General features: G+C 54.6%; 1 protein-coding gene across 9 annotated transcripts; it reads left to right on the top strand.

Moving 5' to 3' along the window:
- Positions 1-477: 477 nt before the first annotated feature.
- Positions 478-18,759, top strand: ubr2 (ubiquitin protein ligase E3 component n-recognin 2). Of its 9 annotated transcripts, XM_028007518.1 has the most exons (47): positions 478-634; positions 1,841-2,112; positions 3,050-3,128; positions 3,189-3,302; positions 3,378-3,508; positions 5,107-5,245; positions 5,345-5,407; positions 5,482-5,602; positions 5,668-5,775; positions 5,844-5,932; positions 6,359-6,457; positions 6,535-6,633; positions 7,228-7,391; positions 7,463-7,562; positions 7,632-7,760; positions 9,113-9,296; positions 9,373-9,434; positions 9,748-9,858; positions 9,928-9,993; positions 10,082-10,198; positions 10,303-10,363; positions 10,441-10,565; positions 10,639-10,691; positions 10,772-10,874; positions 10,962-11,010; positions 12,513-12,667; positions 12,799-12,901; positions 12,979-13,088; positions 13,168-13,248; positions 13,349-13,527; positions 13,621-13,829; positions 13,908-14,001; positions 14,080-14,241; positions 14,314-14,402; positions 14,471-14,531; positions 14,588-14,757; positions 14,863-14,918; positions 14,994-15,090; positions 15,161-15,234; positions 15,303-15,441; positions 15,516-15,606; positions 15,690-15,820; positions 15,893-16,001; positions 16,449-16,583; positions 16,702-16,872; positions 16,973-17,074; positions 18,060-18,759. In XM_028007518.1, the coding sequence occupies exons 1-47, from the start codon at positions 557-559 to the stop codon at positions 18,199-18,201; spliced, it is 5,376 nt and encodes a 1,791-aa protein (XP_027863319.1). In that variant the 5' UTR covers positions 478-556; the 3' UTR covers positions 18,202-18,759. The 9 variants fall into 9 exon arrangements, with proteins under 9 accessions (XP_027863319.1, XP_027863323.1, XP_027863324.1 ...); XM_028007522.1 differs by lacking the exon at positions 6,359-6,457; XM_028007523.1 differs by lacking the exon at positions 6,535-6,633.
- The last annotated feature ends 16 nt before the right edge of the window (positions 18,760-18,775 follow it).

Here is an 18,775-nt window from a genome sequence, read left to right as displayed (position 1 = left end):
CTAAGGCAGAACAAAAAAAGCAGCATTAAAAACGGATCTGCTGGTTTAAACAGAGATCAAAGACAAAAACATACTAGCTTAAAGCGGTCAGCAAAAAGTAGACCTGCCTCATCACCCACTCACTAAAGTCACCAGGTGATCAGCAGCTGATCTACAATCACTACCAACACTACGTGATCAGAGCTAACCGTCCACAACAGCCACCATGACGTCAGTGGCCTTCAGCTGGCTCTGATGTTTCTCCTGAAAGGCTCTGGTTCTGGTCCAGTCCAGAAGGCTGTGGTACTGGTCCGTTTCCAGTGGTTCTGGTGCTATGATGATTTATTTTTGGAATATTTCATCAGTAAGTGCCTTAATTTATGTCATAAAAACATAAAAACATTTTCTCAGTTTCTTTGTTTGTTTTTTTTAAATCTATCAATCAATAAATCAACAAATGAGCCACGCCCCATTTGACATAAGCTCCGCCCTAATGTGGCCAAATTTGGCCGAAGTTCCTCCCCCACCTTAACAGTTTCCGCTTCCGGATGTTTTCGAGCAGAGAGAATGAGCCAAGATGGCGGAGCCTTCCAGAGATCCTCCGTCCGCTCTGAGCGCTGACTTCATGAGCTTCTCCCCCGGAGACACCGCCTCGGTGAGTGGCTCCGGAGGCTGCGAGTCCGTCCGGCGCGGTCCATCCTGCGGGGCGGCCCGCCGGACCCAGGCCGCCTCTGAGGCTCCTGTTTCGGCTTAATCTCCGCGGAGCTAACGGCGCTAGCGCCGCTTCTCCTGGAGGAACACCTGTAGCCACAGCTGGCGGCTGTCAGCTCCAGCTGTTCTTCCCGGTAGCAGCGGCGGGGCTTCTTACTCTCATTCTGGGTTCTGGGGAGTTCTGGGTCGGTTCTGGCGGGCTGTGGGTCGTTGGACAGCTGGTGACGTCACGCCAGGTTAACAAACATGATCAGGTGTGCCCCATTGCACCTGTGGACCAGATGACAGTTGCCATGGAAACAGCTGAGGATGACGGCGAGCTGCGTGGCTGTGGACGCCTTCCTGTAGACACCCCGCAGGGTGCCGAGGGTCGCTGGTTCGATTCCCAGGCTGAGGCTCTGGGTGTGGAGGAGTCCTTGAGGCGGACCTGGGTCAAAGGTCAGGTCAGGTCGGACCCCCTGACCCTGGCGGCAACCATGGGGTCTAAGATTGAGGTTGCAGGTTTGAAGCCGGCCAGTAATGACCTCAGAGCGGCGGCTGGATCCGGGTCAGCGTTCCAGATTACTGCTGGAACACGGAACCGCATCCGGACTCGGACCCAGAGAAGAAGGTTCTGGATACCTGGACAGAAGAGAAGTAGGTTCATACCAGGAGAGGGAGAGCGATTAGGTGATGGCAGCATCATGTCAGCCGCCTCCAGGAAGGAACCAGCCAATCAGAACACAGAGCAGGTGAAGCTGCCATGGAGAGAAAAGAACAGGAAACCAAAAGTTAAAATGACGGCAAACGGTGCAAACTGGAGAGTAGTAGAAGAAGAAAGGGAGGAGGAGCGGCCAGTTTGTCCTGCAGCAGCCGGTAGCATCATGACTACAGGAGGAGCTCAGGATGACCCCGGCCAGCAGGTCAGGGTGAACTGGGACTGAAGGATCCGCCTCCCATTCTACTCCTGGACCCAACAGAACCAGCAGAACCAGTTTGAAGTGGGGTTAGGGTTATTGATTATAGATTGTAATCTGGATTAACAGGGAACCGATGAAGGAAATCTGGATGTGTTTTCCATCAGAACCGTTTCTGTTCTGGATCAGCTGCAGGTTTTATCTGGTTCTTTCTGGCAGTAACCTGATTGACCTCTGACCTTCCTCCTCCTCAGCGCTGGCTGGCGTGTGCCGACCTGCAGCAGGAGGTGTACCGCCACCTGGCTGAGTACGTGCCCCGCGTCCTGTGCCAGGGGGGCGGTGTGGCGGAGCAGCGGGAGGAGCAGCGGGAGGAGCTGGCCCTCCAGCTGCTGCTCCTCGCCCCCCTGGAGTGGCTCCTGCTGGGGGGGGAGCCGGCGGCTGGCCTGGCGCTGCTGCAGCAGGGCGGGGGGGCGGCGGCGCTCTGTGGACACGTCTTCAAGGTGGGGGAGCCCACCTACTCCTGCAGGTAAGTCACCTGACCTGTTCATGGAGCAACAATATCAATAATTTCCATTGGCATGATTTATCAGTTCTCTCTTTCTACCAAAACATGGATGATAAATGTCATCATTCACTTTGTTTTGTTTATTTATTTTGGATATTTAAAATGTCTTCCAGTTCAGTGTTAAATGTTCATCAAAATTTAAATTTGAGAATGTGTTCCTGCATTACTTTGCTATTACCATTATATTCAAAACAGCAATATTATTGTTTATCACAATAACTTCTGGAACAATTTATCGTTCAACAAAATTTGGCCTTCTCTGATAATTCATGCCTCTATTTCTGTGATGTAGGAACAAGAAGAAAAGGTCGTTACTCGGTGAAACTAGCTGCTAACGTTGCTAATGATGCTAACTGAATACACAAACAGGGAAACGCTGCAAACACAGGAAACAGAAGATCAAGAATAAATTATGCAAACGGCAAAAACAGCAAGTATAAAGCTGCCACCTGCCTCCACAGGCTGAAGTCCTCCAGTCCACTAGGGGGAGTCTGGAGTTGCTAAGATCACCAACGTAAATATGCTGCTGTAATGTTGATGTGAAGAAGAGCCGCGTTTCTGCCTTCCTAAAACTTTCTTCTGCACATCCTGTCTGTACTGAGTCCCCTGGTCGACTCCCTCTAGTGGCCTGGAGGACCTCCAGTCTCGCTGGTAGGGACCGGTTTGGACCGGTAGGGTCCGGTAAGGTCCAGTAGGGACTGGTAGGTGTAGGAGTCTTTCGGACCCGGTTCTGTGTTTCCCTGGAGGTCAGGTAGAGGTTCTGTTCTCACAGGTTCTGGTTCGCTAGCTGTGAACTGGTTCTTCAGACTGGTGTTGGAACAGGATGGCAGCAAAACCAGTGTTCAGGGATCAGAACCGGGCCAAGGTTCTGACCCACTCTGACCCGGTGTGTCCTCAGGGAGTGTGCGGCCGACCCGACCTGTGTTCTGTGCATGCAGTGCTTCCTGGCCAGCGCCCACTGCCACCATCGCTACCGGGTGAGTCCAACCAGAACCAGAACCATTAGAACCCGGCTGACCGGACCTCTCTGTCCCCAGATGACCACGTCAGGAGGCGGAGGCTTCTGCGACTGTGGAGACGCCGAGGCCTGGAAGACCGGTCCGTCCTGCCAGAACCACACGCCTGCCAACCGGAACCGGGAGACCGAGGAGGTGAGACTGCTGCTGGCCCGGTTCTGACCCGCCCGGGCCCAGACTCTCAGCGTGTTCCTGCTGACTGTGTTCCAGGACCCGGTCTCTCTGCTGCCCCCTGCTGTGGAGGAAAGGAGCTACAGCATCTTCTCCATCATCCTGCAGTACGCCGTCGACCTGCTGACCTGGGAGCAGGAGGACCAGCTGCCTGCAGGCCTGGAGCCGCCGTAGGTCCCGAACAGGTCAAACCGGGTCACAGTGGTCCGGACTGGACTGAGCTGGGCCTAACTGGTCCAGACTGGGCCAAACCTGAGCTGCTGCTGCTCCAGGGATGGATCAGTCTGGAACAGTTTTTAATGCGAAGATGCTACTCATGCTAAGCTAATAGTTCAGACACTATAACTGAGCACCAGGTTCAGCTAGCTAGCCCTGTTAGCTCCTTGGCTAACAGCTAGCCTCTAAACCAGGGATGCCCAAACTTTTTGAAACCAACATCTACGTTTTGTCTGAGATCTGCCCCATGACATGAAGATATAAAAACCGTAAATGAAACTCTTTTGATTTATTTTATATGCAAATATACATCAGATACAGCAGAAATATTAAAGTGATGGAAACCTGATGCAGTTTCTTCCTCAGTGAGATTCTGACACTGGTAGGAGGTTACTGGTTTCTCAGTCAGAAACTGGTTACAAACCTGAGGCAGCAGCAGCTGTCAGTCAGTTATGGCAGATCTGAACTTTGACCTCAATATGAGAAAGTTCAGACTGCCAGCAGGAACCACAGAGCTCCGTTAGGTTAAAGCACATCTTGTGAAGTTTAGATATTTTTCCTCCAACAGGATCCAGAGGAATCAGCTCAGATGTTGAACTGGATTTGATTTCAATCTCATTTGTGAATGTTGCTCCTCATTTTCAGCAGCGGAGCTAGAAAGGTTGTCATTTTGGACAAAGTCTCACCAACATCAATATTTCCACTAAATAAGAGGCGAAAATGAATCTGATGTTTGATGGAGGAAAATCCTCTCAGACTCTGAGCTCAACGCCAGAGAGCAGCAAGCTGGTTTTTAATATCCAACAATTAATATTAATGATATTAATTTCATATAATTATTGCGGTAGGAGCCATTTGTTTGTTAAATACTAAATGAAATAAATTTGTCCTGTTTGATGTTTGTTGTGCCGTAAACTCACAAAGGAACCAGGTCATTAGTCCAAGTTTGTGGTTTATTGAACGTTCAGAAACTCTGAACGCGGCTGAACGGCCACAGGCAAACGGAACCACCTGAACAGGTGATCCGCTCTAAACCACGACGACCTTTTTGCTCTCTTTGTTGCCGTGGCAACCGCAAGCCGAGCAGAGATTGGGTTGAAAACACAACGTTCGGTCCGTTACGACATCAGGTTTTCAGGCTGGATGTTTATTTAGTGGTTATTAATCACAGCGGAGGCCGGTGAGCCGATTTAAACTCCTGCTCTGATGGTCAGTCGGTCTTTGAGTCCGTTTTTGATTTAGCAGAGCCGAAACGCTCAGAGTGGCACAACACCTTGTTGAAACAATAATTACTAGACTATTATTGTTGTTGGGTCATTAATTTGAACACACCTTGTTGACTTTTTTTGTTCTTTAGTAACAAACGTTTTGGATCTTAGTGAATATTTTGATAAGCGCGTCACAAGAGGACCTGCTGGCCGCTGGGCCTTGGGTCAGGACAGAGAGAAGGCTTGCAGTGCATTGTGGGATTGCTAGCTGCTTCATAAATAAAGTTAGCTTTAGCAGCAGCAGAGTGGCGTGTTGCTGTTCTGAGTGTCTCTTTCCCCTCCAGGCAGCGGAGCGACAGCTACTACTGCATGCTGTTTAATGATGAAGCCCACACCTACGAGCAGGTCATCTACACGCTGCAGAAAGCCGTCAGCTGCAGCCAGAAGGAAGCCGTCAGCTTCGCCACCACCGTGGACAGAGACGTCAGTACAGCACCTGGACTAGTTCTGGTCCGGTCCAGAACCGGGTCCGGGTTTAGATCCAGACGTGACCTCTGGTCGTGACCCTCTCTGTCTCTGCAGGGCAGGAAGTCGGTCCGGTTCGGGGACCATCAGTTCTGTGAACAGGCGAAGGCCGTCATTGTGGTGAGCTGCAGACAGCTGTGTGGGCGGAGCCAGAGTTTGTCCCTTACCTCTGACCCCTGACCTCTGCCCCTCAGAGGAGCACCAGCCGGCAGTCCAAGCCCCTGCGGGTCCAGGTGATGCACTCGGCGCTGGTTGCTCATCAGTGCTTTGCTCTGAAGGCGCTCAGCTGGCTGGGCCAGATCATCCAGTACTCTGGTACGTCTCGGCCGCATTACCCACGATGCCCTGGGGCACGGCTTCGCTCACTGTGGCTCTTTCAGATGGCCTGAGGCGGGTCCTGTGCCAGGTGGGGCTGCGACCCGGTCCGGAGGGCGAGAACTCCTCACTGGTGGACCGCTTGATGCTCAACGACTCCAAGATGTGGAAAGGTCAGAGTTCACAGGCTGGGGAGGGCGCCGGGCCTGGCAGGTTCTGATGGTTCTGGCTGTCTGTGCAGGAGCTCGGAACGTTTACCACCAGCTGCTCATGAACAGCCTGCTGATGGACCGCAAGTTCAAGAAGCTGTTCGCCATCCGGTTTGCCAAGGTAACCGGACCCGACTGGACTGGACCGGATGGACCGGACCAGAGGGACTGGACTGGACCGGACCAGATGGACCGGACAGACTTGACCACACTCAGAACTCACCTGACCTGACCCAACCTGGACCGGACCGCCTGCAGAACTGTACCTAGGTTCTGAGTTGAGAAACTGGTCCAGAACCAGGTCCAGGTTTAGATCCAGACCATTCTCGTAGGTCAGTGTGACCTCTGGTTCTGGTTCTGATCACCACTGAACTGAACCAGTAGAACCGGTTCTGGGTGACCCATGTCATGCTGCAGGTCAGAGGTCAGCAGAACCAACTGATGGCAGCCACACTCTGCTGGGCTCTGATTGGTTCCCTGGTAACAGCAGTATGTGTTGGGGGCTGACCTCTGACCTCTGACCCAGAGGTGACCTGTCCCCCTGTAGAACTACAGACGGCTGCAGACAGATTTCATGGAGGACGACCACGACCGCTTGGTGTCGGTGACGGCGCTGTCGGTGCAGCTGTTCACCGTGCCGACCGTGGTGAGTAGCTCTTCTTCTTCTGCTGCCCCAACACCGCTCTCTCTCTGTCCCCCCTGACCCCCGACCCCCGACCCCAGAACTATGAGCGCTTGCAGAGCGACTTCATCAGAGACGACCACGACCGGCAGTTCTCCGTCACTGACCTGTCGGTGCAGATCTTCACTGTTCCCTCGCTGGTGAGTTCCTGGTTCCCCGGTGGTACTGACCCGGTTCTGCTGAGCTGAGGTGGGTTCTGGTCCAACACCGCCAGGAGGGCGGGGTCAGAGGTCAACTGTTCATCTAGAAACTCTGAGTGGAAGACTGGAGAAATGCAGCCTGGACTGGAACCAGTTCACAGTCTCAACCGGCTCACTGGCGCCCTCTAGCGGATCTGCAGTGCATAAATTAACTAAATCGTTTTAAACTTATTAAATAAGTTCACTATGCAAACGACAGAACGTTACTTTGAGGAAACAGTGTTGATTAGTTTTGACTGAATGAGAAATCAATAGGATAATTGATTATCTATTTGCCACCTACTGCAGTGATCAGAAAATTAATAATGTAAAGCATGAAGGCTTCAGAGATCTGTAAATGTTAGTGAGCTGCTATCTGTAGCCTTTAGCCACAGTTAGCTTAGCTGCCGTTAGCGTTAAGGAAGCCGGCTCAGGCGTAGTGAGTCTCAGACGAAGGAGGCGGAGCCTATGCTCACCAGTTCTCACCTGTTGGAGTGCAGCCACCGCTGGCGTCAGGAAGTGGGCCGGTTCAGAAGCAGCTGTGTGTACCTGCAGGCCCGGATGCTGATGGTGGAGGAGAACCTGATGATGACCATCATCAGAACCTTTGTGGATCAGCTTCGCCACCGCGACGCTCAGGGCCGCTTCCAGTTCGACCGCTACACCGCCCAGCAGGCCTTCAAGTTCGGCCGGGTCCAGAGCCTCATCGGAGACCTGAAGTAAGGCCCGGTCTGGCCCGGTACCTGGTATTTTCCCCCCAGGCCCTTCACCGGGTGCGCTGTATCTGCAGGTACGTCCTGATCTCCCCGCCCCCACAGTGGAGCCAGCAGCTCAGAACCAAGTTCCTGGACGGCTTCGAAGCCTTCCTGGACCTGCTCAGGTGCATGCAGGTAAGCTGTGGCCGGGAGGAGGAGCTGCAGCTGGGGCCCGCTCCTCACTGGACCTGCGTGTCCCTGCAGGGCATGGACCCGGTGGTGAGACAGGTGGGCCAACACATCGAGATGGAGCCGGAGTGGGAGGCGGCCTTCACCCTGCAGATGAAGCTGACGCACATCATCACCATGATGCAGGAGTGGTGCAGCACTGACGTGAGCCGTAGCATGTAGCCATAGCATGTAGCCGCAGCATGGTGCAGCACTGACGTGAGCCGCAGCGTGTAGCATGTAGCCGTAGCATGTAGCCGTAGCATGGTGCAGCACTGACGTGAGCCGTAGCATGTAGCCGTAGCATGGTGCAGCACTGACGTGAGCCGCAGCGTGTAGCATGTAGCACAGTGCAGCACTGACGTGAGCCGTAGCATGTAGCATGTAGCATGTAGCTGTTGCACGGTGCAGCACTGACGTGAGCCGCAGCATGTAGCATGTAGCACAGTGCAGCACTGACGTGAGCCGTAGCATGTAGCATGTAGCTGTTGCACGGTGCAGCACTGACGTGAGCCGCAGCATGTAGCATGTAGCCGTAGCTTGGTGCAGCACTGACGTGAGCCATAGCATGGTGCAGCACTGACGTGAGCCATAGCATGTAGCATGTAGCCGTAGCATGGTGCAGCACTGACGTGAGCCATAGCATGGTGCAGCACTGACGTGAGCCATAGCATGTAGCCGTAGCATGGTGCAGCACTGACGTGAGCCATAGCATGGTGCAGCACTGACGTGAGCCATAGCATGTAGCCGTAGCATGGTGCAGCACTGACGTGAGCCATAGCATGGTGCAGCACTGACGTGAGCCATAGCATGGTGCAGCACTGACGTGAGCCATAGCATGTAGCCGTAGCTTGGTGCAGCACTGACGTGAGCCGCAGCATGGTGCAGCACTGACGTGAGCCGCAGCATGTAGCATGTAGCCGTAGCATGGTGCAGCACTGACATGAGCCGCAGCATGTAGCATGTAGCTGTTGCACGGTGCAGCACTGACGTGAGCCGCAGCATGTAGCATGTAGCCGTAGCTTGGTGCAGCACTGACGTGAGCCATAGCATGTAGCCGTAGCATGGTGCAGCACTGACGTGAGCCATAGCATGGTGCAGCACTGACGTGAGCCATAGCATGTAGCCGTAGCTTGGTGCAGCACTGACGTGAGCCGCAGCATGGTGCAGCACTGACGTGAGCCGCAGCATGTAGCATGTAGCCGTAGCATGGTGCAGCACTGACATGAGCCGCAGCATGTAGCATGTAGCCGTAGCATGGTGCAGCACTGACGTGAGCCGTAGCATGTAGCATGTAGCACAGTGCAGCTCTGACGTGAGCCGCAGCGTGTAGCATGTAGCTGTAGCATGTAGCATGGTGCAGCAGTGACGTGAGCCTGCAGTCCCTGCAGCAACAAGCTGCATGCATTCATCATGTGACCCAGGATGTTGGAGATCTTGGCCAACATTACCTAGTTACTCTGGGGGCGGGGCTTGTGTTACTCTGGTGTTGATCATGTGACCATCTGCGCCCTCAGGAGCACATTCTGATCGAGGCGTATAAGAAGTGTCTGAGCGCGCTCAGTCAGTGCCAGAGCGACCTGCCGGATGGCGAGCAGCCAATCAGCTTGAGCCTGGCGGGTCACGCCGTGGACACCTTCAGGTACCAGGTGTCCCAGGAGAAGGTGTCCATCCACCTGCCTGTATGCAGGCTGCTAGCAGGTGAGCGGGAGCGACCAGAGGAGCATCACGGTATCTGCAGCTCACCTGATCCTCACCTGGCTGTTTCTCCTCTCAGGACTCCATGTTCTCCTCAGCAGGACCGAGGTGGCGTCACGACTCCCCGAACAGCTGCCCCTGGTCAGTCGACAGGCAACCTCTGGTTGACCTCTTTTTTGTGCAGCCGGGCGACCTCTGGTGGGCGATCTGTGGTTGACCTCTGGTGGGTGACCTATGGTGGGCGGCTGGGTGACCTCCTGGTGACCTCTGTTCGGATGACCTCCAGCTGGGCGACCTCAGGGTGACTTCTGGTGGGCGACCTCCGGGTGACTTCTGGTGGGCAGCTCGGTGACCTCCTGGCGACCTCTGTTCGGGCGACCTCTGTTTGGGTGACCTCTGGCCGGCGGCCGGTCGACCTCCAGGCTCCTGACCAATCACTGCCTCTGTCCACCAGGGGGAGCTCAGCCCTCACCTGCTGATAGAGCTGCCTCTGCGCTGCCTGGTGCTCTGTGCACAGGTGCATGCTGGGATGTGGAGGAGGAATGGCTTCTCTCTGATCAACCAGGTGAGTGTCTGTGATTGGCTGAGAGGCCCAGGTGTGCAGCAACAGCGGCTGATGCTTCCTGTGTTCCAGATCTACTACTATCACAACGTCAAGTGCAGAGTGGAGATGTTCGACAAGGACCTGGCCATGCTGCAGGTACGCTGGTTCTGGTTGATCCTGCTTGGGTCAGCTCTGGTTATGTTCTGGTTCTGGTTGGGTCTGGTAACGGCTGCTGTTTCTCCAGGTCGGCGCCTCCATGATGGATCCGAATCACTTCCTGATGATTGTTCTGAGCCGCTTCGAACTCTTCCACACCTTCAGCGCCGCCGACCTGCGGAGGAGATACAGGGAGACCAACAAGGTCAGAACTGGGTCAGAACCCAGAACCGGGTCAGGTTGGAGATGGGCGATATGGACATATAATTCTCTGATGTTCTGACCCGGTTCTGTGCGCTCTGTGTGCAGGACCTGGCCCAACAGAACACGCTGATAGAGGAGATGCTGCATCTCGTCATCATGGTGGTAGGTGAGTCCGACAGGTGAGCTGACCTCCGGCTGACCTGCAGCAGGTGAGCTGACCTCCGACGTGTCCCGGTCCTCCAGGTGAGCGCTACGTTCCGGGTGTCGGCCAGGTGGAACCGCTGGATGAGGTCAGGAGGGAGATCCTCCACCAGCTGTGCATCAGACCCATGGCTCACAGCGAGCTGGTCAAGAGTCTGCCTGAGAACGTAAGACACAGCCGTTACCATGGTTACCTGGCTGCTCACCTGGCTGCTCACCTGGCTGCATGGTGTTTTTCAGGGCAACAAAGAGACGGGTCTGGAGAGAGTCATTGACAGCATTGCATCATTCAGGTCAGTCTGTGTTTGTTGGCCTTCCGCCTTAAACATGTCCACCTTAACAGCGGTCAGCAGCAGGTGTGTTGTGTTGACAGGAAGCCAGGTGTGACGGGGCGGGGCCTGTATGAGCTGCGTCCTGAGTGGTCCAGACACTTCGACCTCTACTTCCATCACTACAGCCGGGCGGATCAGTCCAAGGTAACCGGGTCGGAACCGGTCGGGCTTCGGCGGGTGGTTACGGGTTGTCATGGTTATGGGTTGTCATGGTTGCGGATTGCGTTTCAGGCAGAGGAGGCTCAGAGGAAGCTGAGGAGACAGAACGGCGAGGACACAGGTGAGCAGCGGTTCCTGTCATAGGTCAGGGGTCACCAACCTGAGGCCGGGGGCCGCTTCACGGTCCAGAGCAACACGAAGGGCAGGACATGAATTATTTTGGCTTTATCACAATCAGACATGTACGATTACATCCTGGTCTTACTAATGCAACCATCAGTAGTGATTTACCAGGTTATCGTTTTATGTGATCACAAGTTCTTAGTTCACCGTTTTAACTTTGATTCCCTGCTGGAGCTTTTCTGATTCTGAATGACCCAGAATGACCCAGAATGACGGTTTGATTGTTGCGGCAGCTGCAGCTGTGAGACCTTGAGATTTTCCTTTAAATAAAAAAAAGAAAAGAATAATTATAGTCCAGCCCTCTTCACTATTAACAAAACTCTGTAGAAAAAAATGTATTTTGTGCCAAAACATCGTGTACTTCTGTGGGGGTCAAAGGGCACGCCGAAGCCTAAATCTTATTGGTCAGTTTGCTTTTGTTAATCTGGCGGCTTGGCGTTTCTCTGTGAGCTGAAGAGGAATGGCTGGAGTTCGATCCTCTCGTGGTTCTAAGATTCAGCCTGAGCTTTTTACCGTGTGCGGTTCTGGCGGGTCGCCGGGTCATGAGCTGTTTTTTGAGTAGCTGACAGCTCACCTGGTGGCTGACATCAGCAGAAGTTGGAAAAAATGTCCGACAGATCTGAGGGCAGCACTAAACTATCGCCGCACCGGACCTGCCAGAGCACAACCGGCTGTCCAGGCCACCAGCTCAACCCTAAATTTACCCAGCGGACATTTTTTCTCGGTGCAATCGATGCTAAATGAAAGACGTGAGAGCGAAGCCGACCCCTTGACCTCAGAGAGACGAGGCTGCTGGTCACAGCTTCACACGTCCAGAGGACAGAAGGTGAAGCAACAATGTTTGCTTTTGGGAAATGTTTCAACTAGATTAAATGGTTTAACTCGCAGTTTGAGTCGCTCAGAAAGAGCGGACATCAGAACCAGCGACCCGTCAGAACCGCACACGTTAAAACGCTCCGCCGGGTCCAAACCACTTCTTAGAACTATAGGAGGTTCAAACTCCACTCGTTCATTTTTAGCTCACAGAGAAACGCCAAGCCGCCAGATTAACAAAACCAAACTGACCAATAAGATTTAGGCTTCGGCGTGCCCTTTGACCCCCACAGAGCCGCTGCATACAAGATGTTTTGGCACAAAAGATCTTTTTTTCTACAGTTCTGTTAACAGTGAAGCCGGTTGGATAATACAAATTCAGAAATTATTCTGCCCTGTAGGTACCAGAGTGGGTCCAGCCGTCAGCTGCAGGCGCTGCGCCGAACTCTGACCTTTAACCCTTTTAGCTATAAAGCAACTTATTTTAAACATCTTTTTAATTTACTTTAAAAAAAACAACAAATGTTATAACGTTATTAATTTTTTGGCAGCTCCTTGTCTCTGTACGAGATACAGAGCCGTCATAGACTCACCTGGTCACCATGGTAACCTGTGTGTGTGTTGCAGCCCTGCCCCCGCCCCGGCCGCCCCCCCTCTGCCCGCCGTTCGCCAGCCTGGTCAACCTGCTGCAGAGCGACGTGCTGCTGGCACTAGAGGGCGCCGTGCTGCAGTGGGCAGGAGAGCCCAGCGGAGGAGGCTGGACCGAGTCCATGCTGCAGAGGGTGGGTTCTGGTTCTGGGTCTGGTTCTGGACCTGATTCCGGGTCTGGTTCTGAGTCTGGTTCTGGACCTGATTCTGGGTCTGGTTCTGGACCTGGGTCTGGTGCTGGATCCAGTTCTCCCTCTCCCTACAGGTGCTGCACCTGGTTGCCATGGCGCTGCTGGAGGAGCAGCAGCAGCTGGAGAGCAGCGGCGGAGACGAAGACGTCTCCTTTACCTTCAGCAGCAAGATCACACGTCGGTACCTGAGCTCAGCTCACCTGGTGTGCAGGTGAGGAGCAGCCGGTCTGACTGTGATTCACCTGTGTGTTCAGGTCCAGGTGAGGCTCCCAGCACCTCTGGAAGCGTCCTGGCTCTGCTGGAGAACCTGCAGAGCGCCCCTCACCTGGAGGTCCACAAGGACATGATCACCTGGATCCTCAAGGTAGTTGCAGCTGCAGGTGTAGCTGCTCCAGTGGCCTGACTGGTTCCCAGTGAGTTAGACATGGTGTGTTGGTGTGCAGATGGTGGGAAACATCAAAACCACGAGGGAGCGAACGTATGGCTCCAGCGTCAGCGTCAGCCATGGCCGCCGCCCAGAGGAGGTGAGTCATTCACTTCCTGTCTGTCTGACCTGCCCTCTGCTCTGATTGGACGGCTTCCTGTCTCACCCGCCCTCTGCTCTGATTGGATGGCTTCCTGCAGACGGTGAGGGACAAGGACAAGGCGGAGAGGAAGCGGAAGGCGGAGATGGCGCGGCTCCGCAGGGAGAAGGTCATGGCCCAGATGTCTGAGATGCAGAAACATTTCATCAACGAGAACAAGGAGCTGTTCCAGCAGAGCATGGAGGAGCTGGAGGCGGCCGCCGCCACCGCCGAGCACAGGTACACCTGGAGGCACAGCTCTGTCTACACCTAGACACGCACCTGTCCAGTGGTTTTTCTCTGTCTCCACTGTGTTCTCCTTTTCGCTCCCAGTCCTCCCAGTTCGGAGCCCACCTGTGCCGCTCAGATCTGCGTGGGCCCCAGGCGGGTGGGCGGGGCCGAGCGCCGCCAGCTGGTCACCTGCATCCTGTGTCAAGAGGAGCAGGAGGTCAGAGGTCACGGCAGAGCCATGGTGCTGGCAGCCTTCATCCAGAGATCCACCGTGCTGTCCAAGAACCGCAGTCGCTGCGTCCCCGACCCAGGTGGGCGGAGCTTAGCTGCGGCGTCCAGCCGCTTGTTCCCCGATTGGTCGGCGCTGACGACTCGTCTCTCTGTTGTAGAACGCCTCGACCCGCTCTTCGTGCACCCTGACCTCTCGGTGGGCGTCCACACCGCCAGCTGCGGACACATCATGCACGCCACCTGCTGGCAGAGGTGACCCCCTGCAGCCACGTCGTCCCATCGGCAGCCAGCTGGCCTGACCCCACCTGACCCCCACCTGTGTGTGCTCAGGTACTTTGAGGCGGTGCAGCAGAAGGAGCAGAGGCGGCAGCAGCGGCTCAGAGGTCACACCAGCTACGACGTGGAGAACGGGGAGTTCCTGTGTCCGCTGTGTGAATGTCTGAGCAACACCGTCATCCCCCTGCTGCCTCACGCCTGCTCACCTGACCGCAGGTAGTGCCCACACTCAGGTACAGGTGTGACGTGCCGCGCTGCCGGAGCTTCCTGACGGTTGTTTGTCCTCAGCGTGGAGCATTTGTGTCTGGAGACCTGGCTGAAGAGAACCAATCAGCAAGCAGCAGCACTAGACTCCACCCACAGGAAGCAGTCATACGGTCAGTCACCTGCCGGGGGGCGGGGCTATCAGCCGGCGTTCAGGTGTTCAGGTGGGTGTCTGTTGCAGGTGCGGCCCAGCAGGCGGAGCCAGCGGTTCCTGACGGGTTCGGGGTCGGCTTTGTTCCACAGTAAGTCCCAACGCCTGGGGGGCGGGGCTGAGCGGTACTGCTGATGATGTCAGCAGCGATGTCACTTCCTCCCTCAGGAATCCGTTCTCCAGCGGCGTTGGTGAGATGATCAACACCTTCAGCATGTCGGCCTACAAGGTCGGCCTCAAGGTCAACCCCAACGAGCAGGACCCCCGAGTCCCGGTGCTGAGCTGGTCCACCTGCGCCTACACCATGCAGAGCATAGGTACGCTCTCACCTTGCAGGTTGGCCTACAGGTCATCTGCTGACTCGTTACCTGGCAGGTAACCCCGGGTCAGGAGTGATTTAGTTTCCTGTCTTTTCGTTGCAGAGCGCCTCCTGATGGATGAGAAGAAGCCGTTGTTTGGAAGCTTACCTTGTCGACAGGTGAGAGCGCCTCCTGGTATTATGCCTTCAGCCTTAGGGTGACCTCTGACCTCTGCCTGACCTGTTGTGTTTCAGAATGACTGTCTGAGTTCTCTGACCCGGTTCAGTTCAGCCTGCTGGACCGCTGCTCCAATCAGAACCGTTCAGAACCATTTCATCAGGCTGCTGTCAGGTACACACACACACACTACACACACACACTACACACACTACACACACTAACTGGTTTCTGTCTGGTCCAGTTCTGGTTCTGGTTCCGGACTCCCAGCTGGAGGACCCTCCCTGCATCCTGGATGTGGACATGTTCCACCTGCTGGTGAGTCCCGGTAGTGTCCAGGTGACCCCCAGGTGACCCCCAGGTGACCCCTGCCCTCCTGTCTGCAGGTGTACAGCGTCTTGTCCTCCAGCTCCCTGCACAGTCTGGACCAATCAGGACGAAGCTCTGTGGATTCAGCTCACCTTCACCTGCTTCACCTGGTCACTGTGGCTCACCTGGTTCAGGTTCTGCTCACCTTCACAGCCGGTAGGGAAGGACATTCAGACAGAGACGGCTAGTCCCTCGCCTGTTTGTCACTCACCTGTCCCTGTGGTGTCCAGGTGAGCCGAGTATGGATCAGGACGGCGAGGAGTCGGAGGAGGAGCGACTCACCTGTCAGCTGTACGGCAGGCTGAGGGATCACCTGGGCAGGTGTGTGACGGTGGTTCCATCGGGCGTGTGGGTGGAGAATGTGATTGGCTGACGAGGCGTGTGTGTGTGTGTGCGTTGAGCAGGTGTTTACCTGACGTGTCCTCTGGGTGGCGCCTGTGGAGGTGTGTCAGAGCCGGCGTCCTGCCCTTCCTCCGGACCGCAGCCCTCTTCTTCCACTACATGAACTCTGCGTCGCCCCCTGCTGACCTGTTGGGTGAGAACACCTGCACGCTGCACACCTCCACCTGCGGCAGCTTCACCTGAACCTGTTTGTTATTGGTTGCAGGTACTGGACCTGGCCAGTGGGAGGCGCTGTGTAGCTACCTCAGTCTTCCCTCCAACCTGCTGCTGCTGTACCAGAACCACCGCACACTGCTGGAGCCGCTCATCCACAGGTAACCCACCTGACCACCGGTCCAGGTGAGCTGCCAGGTGCTTCAGATCAAAACCCAACCCTGGGGGGGCAGAAGGTGGAGGAGGAGCTGTGAAGCTGTGCCATGTGTTAGTCACAAACTCTGACCCTGATCCTACCCTCTGCCCCCCAGCCAGAGTCCGCAAGGTGATGGAGCGCATGGGGGAGGGGTCTGCTCCCAGTCTGCTCCCAGTCCGTTATCATTCTGCTCCCAGTCTGCTCCCAGTCCGTTATCATTCTGCTCCCAGTCCGTTTCCAGTCCTGTCCCAGTCTGCTCCCAGTCCGTTTCTGACCAGCCAGGTGATCTGCTGCTGTCCTTCACACCTGGTCTCTGGTTCCTGTTTCCATGGAAACACATGAAAACATTAGAGAAACAGAAGCCGGAACAACAGCTGACGCAATCCAGCTGAGTGTGTGTGTGTTGCTCCAGGTGGTGCTGCCATCCAGGTGTGGGCCAGGTGCTCCGTGGGGGCGGAGTCTTGGTGCGGTTCCCCAGAGAGTCCAACAGGTTGATCGATCTGCCAGAGGACTACAGCATCCTGATCAACCAGGCCTCCAGCTTCACGTGAGCGCCCCCGACTGACAGGAGGAGAACTGCAGGCTGACTGCACCCCTAACGCTAGCTCCTGACGCTAGCCCCTGACCCTAGCTCCTGACGTTAGCTCCTGTGTGTCCTTGTGTAGGTGTCCGCGGTCCGGTGGGGATAAGTCTCGCGCCCCCACGCTGTGCCTGGTGTGCGGCTGCATGCTGTGCTCTCAGAGCTACTGCTGCCAGACGGAGGTGGAGGGAGAGGACGTTGGAGCCTGCACTGCCCACACCTTCACCTGTGGAGCGGGCATCGGCCTCTTCCTCAGGTAACACTGCTGCCTCCACGTGGATCACACCCGTTGATTCAGTCTTTGGCGCTGTAACCTGTGTGTGTGTGTGTGTGTGTGTGTGTGTGTGTGTGCGCAGGGTCAGGGAGAGCCAGGTGTTGTTCGTCGCAGGTAAAACTAAGGGCTGCTTCTATCCCCCGCCGTACCTGGACGACTATGGAGAAACCGACCCTGGTCTCAAGTACGTCCTTTTTGCTGCTGTTGCCATGGTGAATCGTGTTATCTGGGCTCCATTGATCAGGGCTTCTGTACTCAGTAGAGTATTTCTCCTGTCCGGAGCATCACAGAGCTGGGTAGGTTTACTCAGAGTTGGTTACCTTTGCTGTCTGGGGCCCAGGCGGGGGACCCATCCACCGCAGGGCTGTTTCACAAAACCAGGGCAGCAGATGAACCGGCCGGCCGGAGTTCATGCTGGAGCCTTATCATGCCGATCAGGAGCCAATAAGTTTTATTACTGATTCCCTTTTCTTATTTCTGTTTGGTCTTTTTTATCACCCTGCATTAAAATATCACCAATTAATTTTGCTCTTGATTCAAGTAGTATCATTTTAAACACAATTGATTTTAAAATGGCCCTTATTTACCGTTACTATTCTATAGTGTTTCTGGAGGCCTTTAATAGACCATTGGTCATAAAGTGGTAAAGGTATGTAATGAGGTGGAGCCGTATTAGTTGTTCATACTTTTGCTTCAGTTCGTCTCCAATAGAGGCGTGTTTGATAGACAGGCCTCCGGCCACTAGGGGGCAGCAGGGTTCAAACTGATCCACACTTTGTTTTAGAACAATAAAACAGGTGTTTTGATAATCAGGTGCAGAGCCACAGATAAGTTATTAGTAATGACTGGGTTGGCACCAGTATTTAAAGGGGAACCACTGGATTAGATTAAAGTTGTAAATTTGAGCAAATGACGGGAGGATTATGTTTGTTTTTATTAAACAAACATTTGGAAATGTAAATACGCATTCAGTCAATCTGCTATTGTTTATTTCCTTTAACTCATCAATAATCGATAAGAGTTTTGGTTTGGTGTGAGGAACGTAGCGTAGCATCAGTGAATCTGTGATCGACCTCATTGGTCTGCTGGTTTGTTCTGAACGGATGAAACCAGGATGGAGCCGAGTCGGGATTATCTGATTATTGATTGGTTTTATTTGTTCCCTGCAGGCGGGGGAACCCACTCCACCTTTGCTCGGAGCGCTACCAGAAGATCGAGCGTCTGTGGCGGCAGCACGGCATTGCTGAGGTCATAGGTCACGCTCAGGAGGCCAATCAGACGCTGGTCGCCATCGACTGGCAGCACCTGTGACCGCGGACTAGCCCCGCCCACTAATGAACCTTTTTGAACCAATCGGCTTGCTGCAGCTGCAGCCTGAGGTCGGAGCAGCTTTCAGGGATTTTCTAGGGTGTTTGGATCCTGACCTTTGACCTCTTACTGTCAACCCTACCCCCTCAGTCCTCCAATCAGACTTCACCTGTTCAGGAATCGTCCTGATTGGCAGGAGGTCAGGTGACCTCTGTCAGGTGTACGTTGCTTTTTGATGGACTGGGTCTCCATGGCAACCCAGGTGAGAGTAATCAGATTACTCACTGAGACGACATCATGAAGACTTCAGCCAATCGGAAGCCAGAGCCGTGTGAACGCCGTCTCCATGGCAACCAGGTGGATGAGCCGAATCTGATCGGGTTTTATTCACTTCCGCTTTAATGTTTCATTTAACGAGCCGAGCGTGTGACATCACTTCCTGTTGTGTGTTTGAGTTTGGGGAGGCGGAGCGCCAGAACCGGACTGAGTCCGGCTGACGCTCCGCCTCGGTAACGTCACTTTAACCTGTAGAACAGAACCAATAAAACGGGTTTTAAAGAACCTCTGAGTCCAGTCA

This window comes from Xiphophorus couchianus, chromosome 22 (assembly GCF_001444195.1).
Source record: "Xiphophorus couchianus chromosome 22, X_couchianus-1.0, whole genome shotgun sequence".
Lineage (NCBI taxonomy): Eukaryota > Metazoa > Chordata > Actinopteri > Cyprinodontiformes > Poeciliidae > Xiphophorus > Xiphophorus couchianus.
The sequence above is the reverse complement of the archived record's forward strand: the minus strand, read 5'-3'. Positions and strand labels throughout refer to the sequence as shown.

Bases quoted from the DNA above. Each gene is read 5' to 3' on its own strand.
- ubr2 (XM_028007515.1), top strand. From the start codon at position 557: ATGGCGGAGCCTTCCAGAGATCCTCCGTCCGCTCTGAGCGCTGACTTC. The intron at 15,235-15,302 runs GTGAGTCCCGGT...TCCTGTCTGCAG, and splicing joins TGGACATGTTCCACCTGCTG to GTGTACAGCGTCTTGTCCTC. The intron at 16,002-16,448 runs GTAACCCACCTG...GTGTTGCTCCAG, and splicing joins CTGGAGCCGCTCATCCACAG to GTGGTGCTGCCATCCAGGTG.